At 32.5% G+C, this 22,720-nt stretch overlaps 4 protein-coding genes across 7 annotated transcripts; 1 reads left to right on the forward strand and 3 right to left on the reverse strand.

Annotated features, from left to right (window-relative positions):
- Positions 1-373: 373 nt before the first annotated feature.
- Positions 374-3,556, forward strand: LOC140978772 (fatty acyl-CoA reductase 2, chloroplastic-like). The gene is made up of 9 exons (XM_073443995.1): positions 374-744; positions 953-1,053; positions 1,136-1,335; positions 1,429-1,529; positions 1,640-1,865; positions 2,216-2,377; positions 2,523-2,604; positions 2,797-3,188; positions 3,303-3,556. Exons 1-9 carry the CDS (start codon positions 447-449, stop codon positions 3,469-3,471), a joined length of 1,731 nt encoding a protein of 576 aa, XP_073300096.1. The 5' UTR covers positions 374-446; the 3' UTR covers positions 3,472-3,556.
- A 3,882-nt stretch (positions 3,557-7,438) lies between these two features.
- Positions 7,439-11,009, reverse strand: LOC140978440 (ankyrin repeat-containing protein At5g02620-like). Of its 4 annotated transcripts, none has more exons than XM_073443467.1 (4): positions 10,621-11,009; positions 9,960-10,400; positions 8,683-9,092; positions 7,439-8,603 (listed from the first exon to the last, which is right to left on the reverse strand). In XM_073443467.1, the coding sequence occupies exons 2-4, from the start codon at positions 10,396-10,398 to the stop codon at positions 7,740-7,742; spliced, it is 1,713 nt and encodes a 570-aa protein (XP_073299568.1). In that variant the 5' UTR covers positions 10,399-10,400; positions 10,621-11,009; the 3' UTR covers positions 7,439-7,739. The 4 variants fall into 4 exon arrangements, with proteins under 4 accessions (XP_073299568.1, XP_073299565.1, XP_073299566.1 ...); XM_073443464.1 differs by having other exon boundaries at positions 9,960-10,412; XM_073443465.1 differs by having other exon boundaries at positions 9,960-10,412; positions 10,614-11,009.
- A 1,128-nt stretch (positions 11,010-12,137) lies between these two features.
- Positions 12,138-14,562, reverse strand: LOC140979501 (polygalacturonase-like). Its single transcript, XM_073444919.1, has 4 exons — positions 14,067-14,562; positions 13,066-13,355; positions 12,709-12,937; positions 12,138-12,571 (listed from the first exon to the last, which is right to left on the reverse strand). Exons 1-4 carry the CDS (start codon positions 14,511-14,513, stop codon positions 12,350-12,352), a joined length of 1,188 nt encoding a protein of 395 aa, XP_073301020.1. The 5' UTR covers positions 14,514-14,562; the 3' UTR covers positions 12,138-12,349.
- Positions 14,563-17,895: 3,333 nt separating this feature from the next.
- On the reverse strand, positions 17,896-19,787 carry LOC140979530 (polygalacturonase-like). The gene is made up of 4 exons (XM_073444965.1): positions 19,335-19,787; positions 18,700-18,989; positions 18,399-18,627; positions 17,896-18,305 (listed from the first exon to the last, which is right to left on the reverse strand). The coding sequence occupies exons 1-4, from the start codon at positions 19,761-19,763 to the stop codon at positions 18,087-18,089; spliced, it is 1,167 nt and encodes a 388-aa protein (XP_073301066.1). The 5' UTR covers positions 19,764-19,787; the 3' UTR covers positions 17,896-18,086.
- Between the last annotated feature and the right edge of the window lie 2,933 nt (positions 19,788-22,720).

A 22,720-nucleotide genomic window follows, 5' to 3' on the forward strand; every position in this document is an offset into this window, starting at 1 on the left:
TGCATATTTTTTTTATAATTCATTTATTTTATATTTAAATGAGAATCAAAATATAATTATAAGAAATAGTGAGGGAGTATATTGTAATTTCGATATATGAATAAAAAAAATAAATAGAAAAAAGAAAGAGAAAAAAAAGATCAAAGTAGGAATTGAACCTAGATGCTTAATTAAGAAACAAAATCTCTATCTGCTAAGCTAAATATGAATTACATTAAAATTTGAACACTTTATTAATATATATAATTATTAAAACAGACCCATGACATCAAACTAAGGATCTCACACTTAATAATACGATAGATATAGATATTCCGAACATTTCTGCCTATAAATTGGAACACGGCGCCGAGGCAAAATCACTTACAAAATAACACAGCTACTCAATTCTAGCTAATTGATATTGGATTGTTAGTTATTTTCCTGCCAACAAAAAAATCTAAAGCATGTCACGAATCCAGAGCCAGTTATTTTGCTGTCCAAACAAATTTCCTACCATAAACCATGAAAAAATCAAGCTTTCATTTTTATGTAGTACTAGCAACAAAAAATATTATACGACACGAGACAATAATTTGAAAATAAATGCCTTCGACATACCATGTCGAATACTCCGCCACCCTCTCGAATCGGAGCTTCCATTGATGGAAGAGTATGGCAAGAACCACGGCGGAGTAGGGATCGATAAGTTTTTCCAAGGGAAAAACATATTTATCACCGGTGCGACAGGTCTCGTTGGAAAAGGTACAAATTAATTTCAGTTGAATATTCTCCTACTTGCATTCCTTGCAACATTTTATAACCATGCATGTAAGCTGATTAAAAATTCATATAATTTTTAATAAAAAGATCATTATTCTTTCCCGTATACGTAAATTTTATCACCATTTCTATTCAATTCTCCTCTCCCGTATGAAAATAATATATCTTTGATCTCGAACTCGATCGATAGTTCTGGTGGAGAAGATATTAAGATCGACACCAGTGGGAAAGATTTATGCATTAGTCAAGGCAAAGAATAAGGAAGCTGCATTAGACAGATTGACAAAAGAGGTATTTTTGTAAGTCTAGCTCGCAATTAATATATTAATTTTGATCATATGTATACTAATTATACAAATGTATATATACGTAGATTATAAACTCCGAGCTATTCAAATGTCTGCAAGAACAACATGGGAAATCATATGCTTCGTTTGTAAGGAACAAGTTGATTCCCATCGTCGGAGATATCACCGAACCCAACCTTGGAATGGATAATGATTCCGCAAATGCGATTACAAAGGAAGTAAATGTGATTATACAATCTGCAGCTAGCACAACTCTGAATGACAGGTCATCATGATTTAAAAACTTGTCATGTGTGTGTGTGTATTCTGCATGTTTTGTAACAGTAATTAACTTTTTTTTTCTTTTTTTTTTTTCAAGGTATGACTTGTTGATTGAGTTGAACGCCAATGCACCTCAAAGATTGATGAGGTTTGCCAAATCATGCAAGAATCTCAACCTTTTTGTCCATTTATCCACTGGTACTCATGTTATATGTACTGATACACACCATGAAATTAATTAACAAATGACATGTCGAAATTAGTTCCCGTTTTAATAGCATATAATGTCTTGTTTAATTGATCTGCAGCATATGTCAATGGAAGAAGGGAGGGGATGATCTTGGAAAAGCCATTGACGATGGGAGAAAATGTGAGAAATAAGGAGGATGATCAGAATGAGAATGGTTCGTGTTCGTTTCCTCGGTTAGATTTAGGCGACGAGTCATGGCTGTCGAGGAGATCGTGCATCAATTCCTCTGATGAAGATCTAATTATCGATGCTACCAAATATTTGAAAAAGTTGGGACAAGAAAGGTTATTTACTTGTATATATTATGATCATCTGATTTTTACATCCAACTTTTTTTTATTTTAGATTTTCTCTCTACGGTTATTTTCCATCTCATGTTTCATACTTTCAATTATATATATACTTGGATGTTTTTTTTTTACTACTTGATCATAAACATGGTTTTAATTAAGTATATTACAGCATGTGTTTTACATCTAATTAGATTATGAAAATTCCCATAAAAATTTTGCGAGTTTTATTAGGTTACGATATAATAAATATTATAATGACATTTAATACATGCATCATTAAAAGAATTGGAAAAGAAAGCCAAATTACTATAAAGTTTGATTTTTTTCCCCAAATTTAACAGATCAGAATTTTACGGATGGTATAATGCTTATCATATGACAAAAGCCATGGGGGAGATGGCTATCCATGAAATCAAAGGAGAGGTACCTGTGCTCATTATCAGACCCTCTGTTATTGAAAGTTGTTACCAAGGTCCTTTTCCTGGATGGATACAAGGAAATAGGTTCGGTTAGACTCACTTCGCCCCGCCCCGCCCCGCCCCGCCTCGCCTCAACTTCTTTTTCTTTTATTTATAAATTATAATGCTACTTGACCATACCAATGAAAGATTTTTTTTATCTTATTGTGCTTGAACCAATGGTTGGTAGGATGTATGATCCCGTGATCCTTTCTTTTGGAAAAGGCCAACTTCCAGCTTATTTGGCTGATCCCCAAGTTAGCATGGACATTGTAAGTACAATCAAACTGTTGCCCTTTTTTGGTCTTTTTATAACTTGTACTCGATATTATTTTGCATGTTACAAGTGTAATGACATGGAATTATGCAGTATATTGAATAATTATATATAAGGTTGTACTAACTAATACTTTATTTGAATTTGAAATCTAATCTGATCGATTATTTCAAATTTCTGTACGTAGATACCGGTGGATATGGTGGCGAATACCATCGTTGCAGCTATTGCAAAGCATGGGCTTTTAGCAAAACCGGGACTGAATGTGTACCATGTGGCATCCGCTGCTAGAAACCCGTTGCCATTTTGCGACTTTTTCGACATGATTCACGAATACTTTGCTTCGACACCGCTACCGAATTCGAAACGTGAGAGCTATGTGATCAAGAAAATGAACTATTTCGACAATTTCAATGACTTCTCTGAACACACCCGACGCGAAATATGGGAGCGTTACAGGTCGACAAACAGTGCTGTTGGGACGGATGAAAAAGTAGTTATAAGACAATGCAAAGCCAAGGTTGCATATGCCGAGCAACTTTGCAAGATGTATGAATTTGTAGGATTCATTAAAGGAAGGTATGATCGATCAATGGTATTTTATACCATTTGTGTATGGTTTCTGTCTTAGAGTTGGTCGAGTGAAAAATAAGTCGTCGTTTTATTTAATGCTTTGATTGGGGTTGTGCGCAGGTTCCATACGGGTAATACTCAGAGATTATTACAAGAAATGTCGGAAGAAGAGCTAATAAGCTTTGAAATAGATGTGACAAAAATAGATTGGAGAAAGTATTTTCAAGAAATTCACATTCCCGGTTTGAGAAAATATGTGCTTAATGATCACAAAAATATATGTCCATAAATAATCTATATATTTTATCTTCCGTTGACTAGTCATAATTATATTGTGCAGATAGATAATTTTAATTTGTAAAATTATGGAAATCGAGGTTTGTAATTAAATGTATGTTTTAGTTCTGAATTTGATATGATCATGTATGTGTGTATATATACATACACAATATATAGAGTTTTGGTATGTTGTATACTTATCGTGTCCATTCACCCTACCAATGCTCGCATTGTTTTGATGAATTTATGATTGTGTTGGTCCCATTTGCGGAAATTTAAGATAAAAAATATGAAAATAAAGAATAAATTAGACACGATATTTATGTGGAAAACCCCTAAAAATTATTATGGTAAAACCACAGGCAAGATGAAAAGAAATCCACTATAATTTTTTACGGTGTACAACCACTCACTGTGTTTCCAATGAGAACACACACTCTCTTAATACAAGATAACAAACACCTCACAAATATTATAGAACTAAGCACTCAAATGTTATAGGATGAGAGAAAACTCGAAAAAATGATGATTTTAGAATGAAGGGAAAATTCATTTGTTCGCGTGAAAGACGCTTTGAAAACCATATTTTTAACAAAAAATCAACGCGTTGTCCCTGCCACCAATCATTCATTCAATTCAATTTCCTGACATGCAGTTAATTCATTTTGCCGACAGATTGCGTGTCTTGAATCGCTAAGATACTTATTATTACTTTTGCCCTTTTTTTTTGGAAGCTTATAGGCCACAGAATTTGATGACCCCGTCTGGTGGAATTGAAAATTAAATGATGTACATGATTGATCGGAACAAGATAGAAAATTAGATAACAATATCCATCCTTGACCAAATCCCTGATGTATTTATATTTACAAAACAAAACAACACAAATCACATAACAATATTATACTGAACAAAACATAATAAAAATCGAAATAATTTGACATCTTAATTAAAGTTTTGAAAACATTAATAAATAAGTTGATGAGACGTACGTTCATATACCATTTATACATGAAAACATTCTGTGGCTTCGAAACCTGACGAGTTGCTTAGGCTTATCACAGCCACGATCAAGATCATATTCGAATTCATGAGATGCAGAAGCACTAGTCTTGACATGATGATCCACATGGACTGAGTTATACCGCCGGTGGTGAGCACCACGCGAACCAGGTACTTTCGCTGGCTCGGGTCGCAATATCATCGCATCACGAGGACGATAAGCATCCTCTGAGTGGTAGAAATCCGATATGTTATAAGACTCTGCTGCCCCGGAAGAGAGACACTCGTATCTTCGTCGAATTTTATTCTTCCTTAAAGTTTTATACACCAACGGAAGAAAGCCCTCCATGAACTAGTTTTTGGTGAAGGTATTCTTTATATATATATATATATGTTGAATCGATCTTTTGTAGGTATGGGAGTTGAGGGCAAGTAAAATGATAATTGTTTGTAGACTTTGGGTTCGGTGAGTATTTTATTATTAGTTGATATTTGGGAAGACTTTTTCTATCTAAATAATAATACAAAATTTGGAAGCAAATAACGCGTTTCTTGTTTTTTTTTAATCGAAAAAACATACCAAATTCAGCGATTTTGATGCTTTCTTTGAGAAAATTAAATGGACTATTTTATTCTCTAAGTGGAATGCATATGTATATCTAATATATAAACCCATTTCTTTTATTATATTATAATATATTTTCATGTCTAATGTTTTATTGATCAACTTGAGAAAGAAATAAAATAGTTTCAAGACTTCAAAAATCCTGCGCTTGACTTGCTCGGCCGTTCTTCTATGTTGTAATATGAATGGGAAAATAATTTTTTAGGTCAATTAATTTTTCTTATTTTAGGTTTTGGTGCATTGATTTTGATTTTTTTTTGTTCCGATCCTATTTATCAGAATCCTGACACGATATATGAAAATAATGATTTAATGAGTCATCAATTAGATAAAAAAAATAACCAATTTTTTTTTAAAAAAATAATGTAATAAAAACAAAATTAGACAAGTTAGTAAAATTTAATATAAAAAAGTATATTAACAACAATATTAGGGCTTTGCTTGACAAGTACTTATAAAACATTTTTATAAAAATAAATATGTTTTTGTAAACTATTTTATAAAAATATTTTTACAGTTAAAAGTAATATGTTTTGATTTTCATCATTGTCTTTATTTCTAAAAATATAAAAAAAAATCTCTCAATTATTTTTCAAAAACTATACTTAAAAAACAAATTTTTAAAAAAATATTTAACAAAAATCTTATCCAAATACATATTTTTAAATTTTTTTTACTTATAAAACACTAAAAATATTTGTCAACTTCAATTTTAATTTGGTCAAAAAAGAAGTTGGGGTTGGGCCTAGTGGAAGTCTTGTGGGTCTTTTTCAAGGAATACCTTTTCTTCACTCTGCTTATTNCTGTTTGATGTTTTTTCTTACAAAAAAATAGATAATTTTCATATTATGTTTCATTGATGGAACAAAAAAGTTGCATTACCATTCCTAAGTCAACATATGAAATGAAATGCTAATCAATGTCGATTCGATGTATATTTAGAATGAAAAATAATTTTTTTGACATAAAAAATAATTTTTTTCATTGATTAGGTCGGATAAAAGATCTATCTCACAAAATTTATCTATAACACAATTTATAAGAGTTTTTGTGTTAATTTTTAAGTATGTAGAGTATAAGATAGATATTAGACACGCCAGAAAAAAATCATGTCTCTGTCTCTCTTGTTCACCCACCCCACTTTTAATTTGGCCTCTCAACATTCACGCGTGTGTGTGTGTGCATATATATATATATATATACTCTGTCTCTCTTGTTCACCCACCCCACTTTTAATTTGGCCTCTCAACATTCACGCGTGTGTNGCCAATAATATATAAGATGATGTATGCATGACTAGGAAACTAATTTTATCTATCCCTGAGCTTTGACTAGTCATTAATTATTTATATTCATTATCTTATCCTATATATATAGTTTTGATTATGATCCAGGCAACATCAAATTAACTCAGTCAAGACATTAAATAAAACAAATAAAATATTATAAAGTATTTTTAGACTATTTCAATTATCAAGAAACGCATGCATGCTAACTATATATAATATAAATTGGTATATATTATTTATTCAACATCTTAATTTGAAATTAATCCACGTGGTTACCTAACAGAAGATAAACACGCAACGATACTAATTTTGAATAATTTTAATTTTTAAATTCTTAATTAATTATTGTTATGGATTTCAACCAGTCACACTTTCCAAAAGTTTAATTATTAATTAAAAAATGTGTAATCTTAACATGAACTCAATGAAATATACCATCCATAATTTAAAATAATTATTTTAACTTAATACAGTTGGGAGATTTTAAAAAATAAACAGTTGAAATTAATTTTTGGTTGGTGCAGCGTCACTGTCTTAGTCCTCGAGTTAGACGTCACCTGTTCCTGCACTGAGGTGCGCTCTTTTTATTCAAAAAAATAAATTATGTTAAAAAGAGAGAAAATTTGTAGGGAAAATTATTATCTACTACTTCACTAATGAATTATTTTTTGTTGATAAAAAAAGTTCTGTATATTAATTATTAGTTTTTAAAATCAATTGTTTCCGCTTTCATTTTTATCACACTTTCAGTTGTTTTTGAAATTTTACATCTCGAGTTCCCAAAACTTAAATTTCTATATTCAGTATAAACAATAATAATGAATGGAATAAAACTGAGATGAGTGAATATGTATATAATTTTGATAAACGTATACGATGAGTGCACTATGTATATATACATATAAAGGTCAAGTTTAATTTATTCGTGTAAATTTGGAGTATCGAAATTACCCTGAATAATATTGGTTTTCAATCAAGATTAAAGTTAAAAATTTACCTCTTTCATGGGGTTTGAATTTGGATGAATTGGAAGCTGATTAAAAATATTATTCCCAGCAAGATACTCGAGAAAATTTTGTAAAATTATAATTACGTAGATCCATAATACATGATATTTGAAGCTAATATCACAAATCTTGCTCATCGCCACTCTTGCAATCTATGATTTCCGACAGATCACAAACTGTGATATATCTCTTACCCTCGTAGAATCCTACACATTACTATGAAAGTTACAACGCCATAATGAAAACTTCCCCTTTATTCAACCCCCAAAACTAACAAAATCATCACCATTCGATATACGAGATTCCCGGACGAGTTTTCCAGAGCCTAGAGTTCACTATGCAAGTGTAACTGGATCTAAACAGCGTACATCCTCTTGTATCTCTCGCTGTATGTCTCTGGATCCGACACCATATTAGACATTGAAAAAGAACGTGTGAGTGTCCCATCTCTCCTTATGGTTCTCATTCTCGAGTCTTCCAACCGGTGCTGAACCACACAATAGCACATTGAGCCAATTGTAGTCATCATTATAATGGAACCGAGCACGGTAGCATATATAGCAAGCCATTTCTCATGAGCTCCAACCACAATATATGTAAGCGAAATAAAAGCAATTGAAATAAAGAGACAAGCCAACCACATAAGCTTGTTTATAACGAACATGAGCTGCTTCTTGGCCTGGTGCTCGATCACAACCACAGATGTTTGAACCAGGACTACAGCCAGGGAGATGAACAAGGCAAAACTGTCGAAAAGAAAGAAGACTACAAAAGCTGCATTATTTGCTATGTTGGCCTCCCCTAAAGCGAATCCATCAGTTTTCTTCTCGACATATTGGCCAGGTACTGTGAAGATGGCGGCAAAAGCAACTGTAGCAATAAGGACAGCCACGACTGTTGCATAACTTATGGCATTATTAAGACCCTCAAGGTGAAGCTTCTTAACTTTCTTGGCAATTTTTCGTACCCTGAAGCCAGTCTGGCGACTCTGCTGGAGTTGGGACTGGACATCATGTTTAATGTCACTGACGGTCTGCTTGAGTTGCTTTGCCGCACTTTGTGGTTTCCCATGATCTTTAGAATGCATAGCTCCTGCTTCCTTCAAGATGGTAACTAGTTCGGGAGTTTCAAACTTGCTGGCAATATCCAGAGGCGTCTCTCCAGAACTATTAGTTGCATTTAAGTCAATATCCTCATTGACTATTAAACATCGTACTATCTGCAAGGTAAGGAAACAATATCTGCCTTAGCCACTGTGAGAATGTAAACAATGACACAGCAAGGTTTTTTGAACGAACCTGAATACGGCCTTTTCTTGTTCCAATATGGAGGGCAGTGTTGCCCTTGCTATCTTCCAACTTTAATACAGTCGGGTCTGGTTTTATAAGCTCCATAACAATATCTACGTTCTGCCCCTTAACAGCCATATGCAATGCTGTTTGGCCTTTTCTATCGGTTCTGAAACCAGTAGTCGGATCTTTTTCCAAAAGGGATTTTACTACTTCCAAATGGCCCATCCTCGCTGCCGTGTGAAGCACAGTCTTCCCATTATTGCGAGCGATCTTGGCTAGGTTGGAATCAATATCCAGAAGGAGGTTTACCACGTGAACATGTCCCTGAGCAGCTGCTGTGTGTAAGGCAGTAGAATTGGTAACATCTGTGGTCATGATTAGGCTGGGGAAAAAACGAAGCAGTTCCTTCAGCACATCTGTAATTTACCAAATACTGATGAATATGAGCACTTGAAATCTCTTGGACAGTTTTTTTCCCCTTTTTGGGTTGTTCAGTTGCTTCTTTTTATTTCAAATTTATTCCAATATACTTGTGCGAATTCATTGTACGCAGAGTCAACTACTAGTTCACCTGACATATAGGAAAGGGCAAGGATTTGAACACTTGTAACACTCCACCAAGATTGGAAAAACAAAATTCAGATGTAATTTATCTTTTAATTTGCGACTCTTATTTCCATTTTCTAAGCCCATCTTTGCTTAACAATACTTATAAGCATCAAGCATGAAGAGTCAACTCCACAAATCTAGAATATCTTTCACATTTATCCACCTTGAATAACTCTCTCCACATATAAGGATAAAAATCACACTTGAACACTAAGAGTTCCCGTTATCTAGGAAAGGGTGTGAGGGAAGTCCCTACGAGTATAAGCATGCCTATGATGCTAGTTGCCAGCTTCCAACATGGATCATGTAATGGGGCTGGTAATTAAAACTCATCAATATTTCAAGAACCTTTCAAGACTGCAAATATAGCATCACAAGTAGCAGAAAATCGCGTAGATGCCATCTATAACTTTTACACGGTGCCTTATTATCAATCTAGAAGAAAAACTAGTTCAGAGTCATTGACCAGATTGAACCAAAACCTAAAACATTTAGGAAATCAAATGTACATGATACACCAAGAAAAACCCATTAGCAAAGAAAAGCCAAAAACCACCAAAAGCATTAAGAAAGCACAATCATCAACAATGCTGCTTCCATAGCTAAAAGCCCTCCAGAAAGAATGAATAATTCATGATAAAACCGAGTAACGAAGAACTCGATTAAAGACTTACCAAGATGACCCTGCTTGGCAGCCACATGGAAGGGATCATAGCCATTACTAGCCGCAAGGGAGGCAACCTCAACATTCGAATAACTCAATAACTCCCCAACAACCGATACATGCCCGTTTTCTGCAGAAACATATAAAGGAGTCTCGCCTTCTTGGTTCTGATTCGACAGCAAATCTGTTACACCGTTATTAATATTATCAAATTTCTGAATTATTTCTTTCACTCTCCCTAAATTCCCCGCCCGAGCGGCAAGATGAAGAGGGGAATCCCCTCGCTTCCCCGGTGAATCCTTGTTCTTTTTCCTCTCACCACCAAAACTCAGCTGCCTCTCCATTGCTAGCCTGAAGCTTTTCTGCTTCTCCATTAACCCTTTAAAGCTCATCTGTTTCTCCACCACTATACCACGAAAACTCCTTTGTTTCTCCATGATAGGCTCCATATCTGTCGAAACTTCTAAGAAAACAAGCAAGAAATTAAGTTTCCTGTAATGAATGTTCAAACTGTTTCACTCACTGTAACTTCATAAAAGTCAACCACATTTCTCCATGATCAAACATAAATTTCACATAAATTAAATGATTAAGCACAACGTCTCAAGAATTTAAAGATGTCGCTAATAAAAAAAAACCTTTTAGAAAAATCAGACAAAAGAACAAAGTACCTGGGAATCTTGATAGTGATATAAAGCTAAAAACTTCGACCTCAAAACTCTTGCAGAACCTCACAAGAACCCATCTACAAACTTAAATCTATAAAGCCTCAACCTAAAGTGGATGTAATAACTCCAACCGCTTCCAAAAAAACCAAGTTGCACAGACTATAGAGCCCGAATTGTATCGATTTCGACGTAAAATCTGAAATTAAAAGAACTGATTCCAAGAGCCACCATCAAGATTAAAGATTGGAACTTTTTTAAAGCTATGGAGAACCACATAAAATCAGACAGAAATTATCCTCATGATGTACACAATCAACATGAGTTGCTGCAGTTTTCCTCACTTTAAAGCGTAACTTTTCTGGATATTAGTGGAGTTAGATCACATGTCCTAATTTTATTCTTATTTCTTATCTTATAAAAAAAAGTTCAAACAAGTAAATATCATATTTTTATTTTTTTTTCACTTTTTGGTTGATGTTTCGATCTTCGTAAGACAACACTTGCATATTATATTATTTTCCAACTGTATATAATTAAATTATTATTATAACTAATTACCCAATTATCATAAAATGATCATCCGATATTTTTTTATTACATGTATTAAAAAAATAATTCATTACATGGGGCGGAGTTTTTTGTCTTGTTGATTGTTTGAAATGAGCAAAATGTAATAATTAGTTAATAATCTTTGATAAAGAGGTTGATTATATGCTAATATTTTTAATAAAATACACAATTCTTTTTTTTTTTGGCTTTAATTAACCGTTCGGCCATCAATATCACAGTGACTAATAATTTACAACATTACATTAAGATTTTATGGCAATGTTAGGAACGACTAATTTTTGCATCGTTCTTGTCAACGGTCAATATTGGAAGGTTTACTAAAAAGAATGTAGTACGTCCTCTTTTCATGTTTTAAGTCTAAGGGCAGTCCATTGTCTTCCGATGCAAAACAGCGCAGCCTCTTTTGTCTGCGTCAAATTTGGCACATAGATTTTCATTTTTTTTTTGTTTTTTTATTATAAATTTGCTTTTTTTTATTTTTTTTATTACAAATAGTTATATTAAAAACTATAAATTTTATTTAAATTTATTAATAATATAATATTGATTATATAATATAAGCATTATTCATAATTAAAAATATAGTAAATAAAATTTAATAATTAATATATGTAAAATAAAAAGAATATTTCGATAATATTTTTTTTGTGTAAGATTTGAATTACATGGGTTGGAGATGGATGTTGTATTTGGTATAGAAATCGCACTATTTTAATGTAAAATTTGCACCAAAATAGATTTTGTGGTTGGAGATGGCCTAATAGAAGATACGTGAGAAAAATGTTTTAACAGATATATAGTGTGTGTGTGTGTGTGTAATGAGATACATGTCAATTATATTTTATGAATAACTCCTCAATATATATGATATGAAAGTCTCGTAATATATATTAGTCTCTCCCAATCACTTCCTTTTGAATGTAACTCCTGGCCTCCAGACTAATATCGAACATATTCAATTATATATTGGAGTATAAGTTCTTAGTTGTATGAAGGATTGAACTTTATAATCAAGTTCAAAATCGAAATATATCGACTAGCGATTGTATATATTAAAATAAAATTAGAAGAAAATTTACATATAAATTCATTCGAGGGCGGCGACTGCTAATATAGCTGACACGCCACATGATCAAAGAAAATCGAGCTCGTGGGTTCGTCCTTAGACCAAACAACTTGTGGGCTCGACTCGACCGGTAGTCGTCCCTGCCGCATTAGAACACAGAGACTTTGGCGCATGATGCCGATAACTCAGGCTAACATTTTCCAATTTGATTTGGTCGCAGGGTCTGATCTTGCTGCAATCAAATTTCACAGCCACTTCAGTGGCTGATGTCCCGTGAATTTCCTGATAAGTAACATCTCTAATCTTCACACCTGACACCTATATGAAATAAATCATTTAAATATATATCAAATGTGCTAATTAGTCATCCAATGGAAAAATAAAATAATATTTTATGAATAATATTTTTACTGAAAATATAAGTTTTATAAATAAATAATAATAATAAAAAGAACCTGTCCAGGGCAATTTTTGCTTCCGGGGCAATAATTTTGGTCTATCACGATAGGGTTTTGCACATTGGTCATTATTGCATGCTGAAACACAACATTATAAACAAACCCTTTGCTTGGTCTTCCCCATGTCTTAATCCTCAGCCCATTTTGTGCATCTTTAAACGTAACCGTTTTAACTGTCACATTTTGTACTCCAGCTTCATCAAAATCCTTGCCTAAGCTTCCAATGCTGAGTTCAAGTTTCGAGATGGAAAAAAAATATATCCAAAGTCGTTGAAACCAGTTATAATATGTGAAATTCATCAGTACCCACACGCAAATGCTGTGTATTATATTAAGAGAAATTTGTGCACATACCTGATGCCATGTCCGGGGCCACAGTCGACCTTTTCGATCAACAGATTGGTGGCTCCAGGACCGATCGAGACACAATCATCTCCCGTACTGATTTTAGAGTTCAAAATGGTGACATCGGTGGATAATTGAACGTGAATCCCATCGGTGTTGGGGCTGTTTCGTGGAGCCAAAATGTTGACTCCTTGCAACTTCACGTTTTCGCATCCGTTGATCACGATATGAAACATTTGGCTATTAAGGGATTTCAGTCCAATAATTTCTACGTTTTTTGAATTCGATACTCCCAAAGACTGTGAGATTATAAAATGAAAATTTCAAAATTTTGTCCAAATTTAAACTCATACTTTTTAATTAGCGGGCAATAAATAATAAAGGTCAATTACAGCAACATCTGATGCGTGAATGCATGTACAATATGTGATTATGATTTGAATGAAAATTTGATTCAAGATTTGGAAAATTAATTACTAATAATTTTAGTTGAGGTTTATGTTTGGAAATGTTGACTTATCAAGATATATATAACAAAATAATACTAATAATAATATATATAAAGATGCCTGCATGTAATTGATTTCGTCGAGCAAGTCGGTTTAAGAATATTAGTGGACAGATGCATTTAATCATTTGGAGGAATTTGACAGTACTTACGTTATGTAATTTATTAAAATTAAAAATAAATTTAATGTGTTATTATTATTGTCTTTCAAATAACCGTGACCATACACTTTCTCACTAACCTGAAAGTAGTTAATCTCCTACAAATATGGCCACTTAACATCCCACATGACCAAGAAATCATAACCTTCCATTTTGAATCCTCCAAGCTTTAATTCTAGCCTAGCTTGTTTGCACCATAATACTAAAAACAAATACTTTTAAATATAAAAAATCCATGTTTTGAAACCATAATCAAGGGAAATCAGTATCTTGTGAAAATTAAAAAAAAAATTGTTACTACGCATGTTTTGCAAAAATACTAGAATTCAAAAAACACTTACAGTCGCACCACTAGGGCAATTGCTGCCATGCATCTTACAAGCCCACAAGCCAGCACCTTGGCCATCGAGGGTGCCGCCTCGAATAGAAACACCATCGACCCCTTCGAAAAGTAGCCAGTTTCCGACATTCCCAATGACGTTGTAGTTGAGGGGGGCGACGAGGGTGCCGTCGACTTGAACGGTTATGGCCTTATTCTTGCAAGGACCACTAAAGTGTAAGTTCTTAAGCAAGAACCTTCCTGCTGGCACATAAATGGTGGAGGGATTTGTGGAGCCACAGGCCGAGGACCATGCCGTTGAGAATGCGGCAGTGGAGTCGGTCTTTGAATCTGGCTTCGCACCTAAATCCACGACATTTAATATGGTTGGAGTAGCAAATGATTTGTGGTATAAGATGAAGAATAGTGCAAGAAAAAGAGTGTTGGCAATAGAGTTCGTAAGATACATTTTGTAAGGGAGTTTTTTAGTGGGTTTTGAGAGAGGGTGGAGGTTTTGATTTTATTTTGGGAGTTGGGAGTTTTTGGGTAGTGGGGAGTTGCATATTTATAGGTGATTTAGAGGTAAAAAGCTTGTGCTTTCAACGACAGTGGTTTCTTTTCCTTTCTTTTCTTCTTTTGAACAGAGAGAAAATAGAAAGGGAAAATGCATTTTAATTAAAATATAAGTCAATCAAATAAGGAGGGAGCAATATACATAGACATATATATACATAGACATATACATATACATACATATATATATACATACATATACATATATACATATACATATATACATATATATATATCGGCGGAAATTAAGAAATTGGTTAACCTTTGTGGGTATTGCTGGCATTCAACTGAAAACGGCTTTGCTTGGGACAGAAAATTTAGCAAACAGTTGGATGCTTCTTGGAGTGCGTGAACTTAGACAAAAATGATTTGACACAATATTATTTATTATCTACTTTTATAAATAAGAGTCAATATTAGACGGATTGATATGTCATATATTGATTGGATATATATTAGCAAAAAGTTTGGAATGTAAAATCAATATACAAGATTTCCTCCTTACGGTTGAATTCTAGCTAACATATATAAGACAGCATTCTCACGTTAGATCCAAATTAGACATTTGTTACTTGTATGAGCAATAAGGTCTTCTATCGTAAGTATAAGTAATTAGTTTGGTTTATGGACAGTTTTTGAAAAATATAGTCTAAATTTGTGTTCATTCACAGAATCATTATTTATATATTATACATGCACTTGAACTAACCATATATATTATCATCATTTTTCAAAATAAAAATCCTTTCTCAGAAATCAGCATTCATTAAATGAAAACTATATATATTTAGGCAGTATTTCCAAAAGCTTATTTTAGATGTTTCTCGGGTTTTTCGTATAAATTTCAAATATTTCATAGGATTACAACATGTATTTGTACAGATTTTAGGTTTACAGTTCGTTTTCTCTCTCGCCGTAATTCCTGCCGACAATCAGCGAGATTGATTATGATGAATTGATTATTACGTAGTGAAGAAAAATTAATACATAGTATAAACTGTTAATTAATAAATGTAATATATATATACAGAAATTAATCTCATATATTGTTTCTTTAAATGTTTCGATTTGATCAAGGCCCTAAGCTTCCTAATTAATCCATATACAAAAATGAGAATTAATTTTATGTACCACTTTCTAATTGTAACAATATGTGTGCCACGAACAGAAATTTATCACCTAAATTAATTGGTTGTGAAAAATTAAAAAAAGTTACAATTCGTTGTTTAGGAATGTTAAAATACTATATGTAGCAGAAGTAGTAGACTGATAAATAATGGCCACATAATTGATACATGTTGTCAAGACTTAAAAAATACATACAATTTGCGTCGCGACGACATCACGAAAATCCAAATTAAAGGATCGGAGTGGTGTTTGTAGCTATAGATGCTGGCCAAAAGACCAGGTATTCGATCTTATATATGATTGTGGTGTTGTGCAGCCGCAAAATACATGTAAAAAGCACGTTAAAATGATACACACATGTGCTTGCTAGTAAAGAAATATACTCTCAAAAACGGGGAATTAGTTGCATGTGAATCACCATTTGAATAATTTTTAATTTCAATCATATGGAATCACAGTTAAATCCTTTTGGTGCATGCTCGATTGGCTGCTTTATTGATCCACAATTCATGCAACACGTTAGTGAGTGTAATTGTTTGCCATCCGCAAAATTAGGGGTGGGTACGGTACGGTATACCGTACCGTAAATATCGGTATGGAAAAATCCATACCGATACCGATACCTAAAATTCGGTATACCGAATGTTCGGTATACCGAATTTTCGATATGAAAAAGTTCATATCGGATACCGTACCGACACCGAAAAAATGTCGGTATACCGAAAAAATTTTCGATATACCGACATTTTTTCGGTATACCGACATTAAATTTAAAAAAAAAATAAAAAAAAATTATTTTCGGTATTTCGGTATATACCGAAATACCGAAAAAAAAAATTTACTTACCGATACCGATACCGAAAATTTCGGTATGGTATCATACCGTACCGAAATTTTCGGTATATTGATTTTTTCGGTAATTTCGGTATTTTTTCGGTACGGTATTTCGGTATTTCGATATTTCGGTATATTTTCCCAGCCCTACGCAAAATATGTTGGACCAATTTTATTAATATGAACTTATATGTGAATAATTATGTGTTGTGAGTTGTCTGATAAGTAAGCCCAAAAATTAAAGTGGTTAGTTAAACTTTTGGTTATTAGGCTTTAATGTATCTAATCGGTTGTGAGTCTTTAATTTGTGAAGACATAAGTGTAATTTATGTTTTTATGACGTGCGATGTGCTAAAACAAAAATATCAGAAGATGATGATAGACATTATCTATATATGAGTCATGGTCTCCAGATCACGCGACATGACGTTCTCTATTATCTTCCACATTAAAAAAATAGTTGAGAAGAGAAAACTAAAAGATTCTTTCAAAGAAAAAACGCGTAGATCTGGAAGATCAAGATACGTTCCGAATATTTCAGGATTATGACTTCAGGTACGCTTCCGCTTAAGTTTTCAGTCAAATTCTTAATGATTTAATATGATGGATTCTGCGGTTTATAGATTTTTTCCCCAACAAAATATTCAAATACAATGATTTTGCTGAAGATCAATGATTAATCCGGTTAAGATTTCATTTGAAACTAGTTCGAATATTAGATTCATTTTGGCTTCAAACATTTTTTTTTAGAATACTATTTTATCCTTAGGGGTTGTTTTTATGATTTATGAATTACCTTTTCTCACTACCTTTCTTTAAACACTACAACAATAAATGACTATTATGACACTTTTTTGTAGACACTTTTAATTAAATGTTGTTATAAATACTTAATAATGACACTTGTAAAAAATTAATAATGCGTACAATAAAAAAACATATTTGATTAGTTATCTTGACATATTTAATTGATGTCATCTTTTATATGGAGTTTCCCACATCGTAAAAAATCATTAAAAAACTAAAATTTGTCACTATAAATAACATACACGACACTTTTAGTTGTCATTATAAATGATTTTAACTGACATATAAGCTGATATAACTCTTGTAATTGAAGGAATGAAACTTGTTCTGAAAATCTTCTTCATTTCTATTTATACAACATTTCCTTAACTATTTCGGTTGTCAAAACTCAACACATACAGCATATGATACTCGTTAATAAACTTCTCACGATTTGCTCATTATGCTCAAATTTTTCGAATTTTAAATTCGATTACTATCTGTATATGACTTCTGGTATAGTAACAGTTAACATAAATGATTAAAGAGACGGAGATGACGCGCGCGCGCGCACACAGATATATATGTGTGTGTGTGTTAGTGTAAATGATGCCGATATGGCATTGAACACGAGCACACGTATACATGCAAATATTATATATATGCATATATATAATTTAAGTTACATGTGTATGTTAATATAGAACATAAAACTTTTCCCCTACAAGCAACTGGTTGGGTGGACAATTCCTGTGGCCGTGCCCCGGGCATTGTTACAGGACGCAAGGGCTGTTTTATCTCCGTGAGTAAGGTTGATTTCATCCAAGGTGATTCCTTTGCAAGGATATGTTTTACTGCAGTCAAATTTTATTGCCACTTCCGTTGCCGATGTTCCATGAATATCTCGATACGTTACATCGCTTATCTTCACGCCCGAGCTCTGAGGAAATTAAATTAGTGTCCGAGACAGACTATATAAATGAAGAAGAACGATATAATTTAGTTTTAGTTAAGATTTTGTATGATAATTTACCTGGTGGGGACAATTACGGTCGTTGGGGCAGTAATTTTGGTCGATAATAATGGGATTTTGGACATTAACCATGACAATATGCTGGAATAAGACATTACGAACGAAGCCATTGCTAGGCCTTGCCCATGTCTTCACCCTAACGCCATTTTCAGTTCCAGTCAATGTAATTGTTTTAACTGTTACATTCTGTACTCCTGCCTCTTCCATATCCCACCCAAGACTTCCAATACTGCCCCCAAAAAAAATTTAATAAATAATTTATTATTAATGTCACAATATCGTGAAATTAAGTCGATGGTACCTTATCCCGTGTCCTGGGCCGCATGCTATGTTCTCGACCCATATGTTCGAGTTTCCGGGGCCGATAGAGATGCAATCGTCTCCGGTGCTGATGTAAGAGTTGGCGATGGTGACTCCCCACGACTGTTTCACGTGAATACCATCGGTGTTGGGACTGTTTCCGGGGGCTAAAATTTTCATATTGACGAATTCGACATCGTGACATCCATCCAACAAGATGTGAAACATTTGGCTGTTTGTTGAGGATAATCCGTTGACAATTATTTTCTTCGAGTTGTAGAACAACAATGACTGAGAAATTATCAGAATCAAATTACAATTAAGTATCAATTAAACTCTATTTGTAAACAAATAATAATGATAATCGGGTATAAGAAATAAATTTTTTTATTGGAAATGTAATTAAAATGTACCCGAAACTGTCGATTTCACTCTTTTTTTATTTTGTGCAAACATCCTCTTCAGATTTTTATCATAATTTAGTGCATGTAATTTCATAATAAAAGTAATTTAATTTTACAAATAAATTTCTATTTATGCATGAATAATACAATAACATATTCTAGGCAGAGGTGTTTAACACATGCAAATTAAACCTACTAAATTAAATTCCCACGTTAATTAATATCGACATACCGTAGCTCCTTGAGGACAACTCTTGCCAGAATTCTTGCAGGCCCACAATCTATTGCCTCGCCCATCTAGGGTTCCGCCGTATATCGAAACTCCGGTAACGCTTTCAAACTTCACCCAGCTGTCGGTATCCCCGATAACATTATAATTTAAGGGAGCTACTAGAGTTCCATCTATGCGAATAGTTGTTGCATTGTTTTTACACGATGCCCCATCAAAACGAATATTTCTTGAAAGATATCGTCCCGGTGGCACGTAAATCATCACCGGTTGCCTGGTAGAACAGGCTGCACCCCATGCAGAAAGAAAAGCATTCGCACAGTCGGTTTTGGCATCGGGTTTTGCTCCGAAATTCATCACGTTGTAGATTTTGTTGGCTGAAGATGATGATGGTGAGAAGTGGAAGAAGGTTAAAATGAGAATTTGGATCATTTTTTTTGCCTAAGCAAATATTTAGTTCTGTGATTTTTGTGTTGTGCGTCCTTGATGTCTTTATGAAGTATTTATAAGCCTTCATTTTCATGTAAAACACACACACACACATGTGTATATATATATATATATATATAGTTTTGATATGTTGCACACCTATGTGAGCACCGATGAGGTGTCACTCACCCATTGGATNTTTTCCCATATAGCTAGCTAGGTCAGATTTTGGTCTTATCTAATTACTTTGTCCTAATGTAGCTCTAGAAATTGAGAATTTAAACCAAAGAAAATTAATTCGATTGACGTTTAGCATTTGTTCACTTACATATATCATAGGAATAGGAAACCTGAGAATTGCTAGCGTACTGTACCTACCTAGCTAGTTTCGAGAGAATTTATTAAGTATATAATTGAAATATATATGGTTTTCACAACAAACAAAAACTATTTTGAAGCTGCCGAGGTTGACGATTTTTCAGGCCAATAATATATTAGTTATTTGGTAATAATAGGGAAAGATACATACATAGACAAATTAAATGCTTAATCTCGTATTAAGATAATGTTTGTAAGAACTTATATGTTAAATTTTTTTAAATCACTTAAAATAAACTCTTACAAACACTACTTAAATCCGATTAAACTTATAAAAACTTGATTTCAACTCTTCGTCAGTTTTTAGAACTTTATATATGTGTACATATATATACTATTGAGCTGTAGACCAATAATATATTAGTTATTTGGTAATAATAGGGAAAGATACATACATATACTTTATATATTTCGTTTTACATTTTATCCAATGTGAAAATTAATATCCGATTAATCAATCAGGTAACGTGCTAATAGAATCATGCGCATAAGAAGTTAAAATAAAGATAGGAACAATATTAAGGCGAGAAAATTAAGAATGCCCATAACGCACCTTGTTTGGCATCTTTTTTAAAAAGGAAAATCTGGTTTCTCTAGTTTTTTATGTTATTTTTTTCCATTTTAGATCCGCTAACTTATCATAATTGTGTTTTAATCATGTTTTTTCATTTATTTGGGTAATTTTGGTATCTTGTTTTGTAATTTTAGTCATTTTCTATTAAAATACTTACGTAACAATGAACACTTCAACACTACATCAGCCTCACGTATAAAAAAAAAGAATATAATTGAAATTTGATAAATCGAGAATAAAGATTGTGTTTTTACGTATTAGTTTATATTTTAGAAAATTAAAAGTATAAGCCACAATTAAAGATAAATAGTTGTTACCACTAGGGGATCGGTAATTAGTTGAATGTCATGTTTACTGTGGATATCTTTTTGGTTGGACGAACCCACTTTTAGTTTGTGTACACTGAACATAGTCCAATTTGTAATTAATCTAATCAATTACCATACATTGTGTTTAATTTGACCCACATGTATCTTGGTTTTTCAAATGTGTGCAATAAATTTAATCAACTTTATAACAAAATAAAGTTTGGCTATGATTACCATCAAAAAAAAAAAAGTTTGGCTATGATTTGTTTTTTTAAATAGCCAAATCATACCCTTTTTTTAATCCAACTGGTGCAAAAAATGTTGAGTTATTTTTTTGAATAAATTAAATTATTTTACTTTATCTTTCTTAGAAAATATATTCATTTATAAGTTTTTTTCATTAACAAATGATATGAAATAAATAGTTGAGAGTAAATTCCACACTTCTTATTTAAATAGAAGAAACGTAGGCATAATTGTCACCTAGCAAGCAGCAAAAACCGGATTGATTCGGTTTTGGACAAGAACTCGAACCAATCTGATTTTATTGGTTTTGTGAAGTTACAAACCAAACCATATCATTGATAATTAAAAACAAAACAAATGTTGTGTTTCTGTTCGGTTCGGTTCGGTCCTTGATTTGGATGATCGATTTAATTATTTTTCAAATTTTTTTAAATAATTTTTAAATATAATTTAGATTTTCTTCAGATATATATCAATATGTCATTAAACATTTTATTGTAATATTATGTAATTACAAATATAGGATTAAAAAATAGAAAAAAATAAGTAATATCAATATACATATTTATATTTCTGAAATCGGTTGGGGTTCGATTTTTTAAATCAAACTTTGAACCAACCATTTTTTTTCCTCGTTTTGATTAATTTTAAAATCAATTCAAATCAGCCATCCAAGCCAGGCTTGGACTACACCAGTGGATGGGCCGTATTTCATATTTCAGCCCACTTAATAAAGTGGGGTAAAAAAATAATTCAAGCCCATTTTCTAATAAGATTGGGTAATTTAAATTACAGTGTGCCTAGTTCTCGAATCTCGACCCAAGCCAGGCTCTGATTATACGAGCGTTTTTTCCCCTTTCAAGTATAATCTATACTAGTAACCGTGGCACACGCGTTGCGTGTGTCCTGAATACATGTGGTTAATATATTAAATATTCATGATATTACAACATAATGACGTCACAACATAAAGAAGAGAGTTTATTTTTCACAGTGGCTAGTTTGGAGAAGAAATAATATTATTTTTCACGTGAGCAGTTTCCTTATGATGGTGAATATAATATTATTTGTTAAGAAAAAATATAATATAAAAAATAAGAAAGGGTAAAATAGGAAAGAAAGTTGGTGTCCTCATAGAGCGGTTATTATTAGGGGCTCAACTATAATAAAATAATAAATAGTAAATATAAAAAATTAAAAAGGGTAAAACAGGAAAGAAAGTTGGTGTTCTCATAGAACAGTTATTATTAAGGCCTCATACTTAATATAATAGTATAGATAAGTATCATCTATATCCATATACCTATATAGTAAACGTGTTATATATCATTTTTCCATAAAAAAACTTCATGTTAAAAAAAGAATAAATATGAATTTGTGTTATATTTAATAATTTTTAAATTTTAAATATCATTAAATAATTATTTATATAGTAATATTATTTATTATTTCTC

This window comes from Primulina huaijiensis, chromosome 6, assembly GCF_012295235.1.
Source record: "Primulina huaijiensis isolate GDHJ02 chromosome 6, ASM1229523v2, whole genome shotgun sequence".
NCBI lineage: Eukaryota > Viridiplantae > Streptophyta > Magnoliopsida > Lamiales > Gesneriaceae > Primulina > Primulina huaijiensis.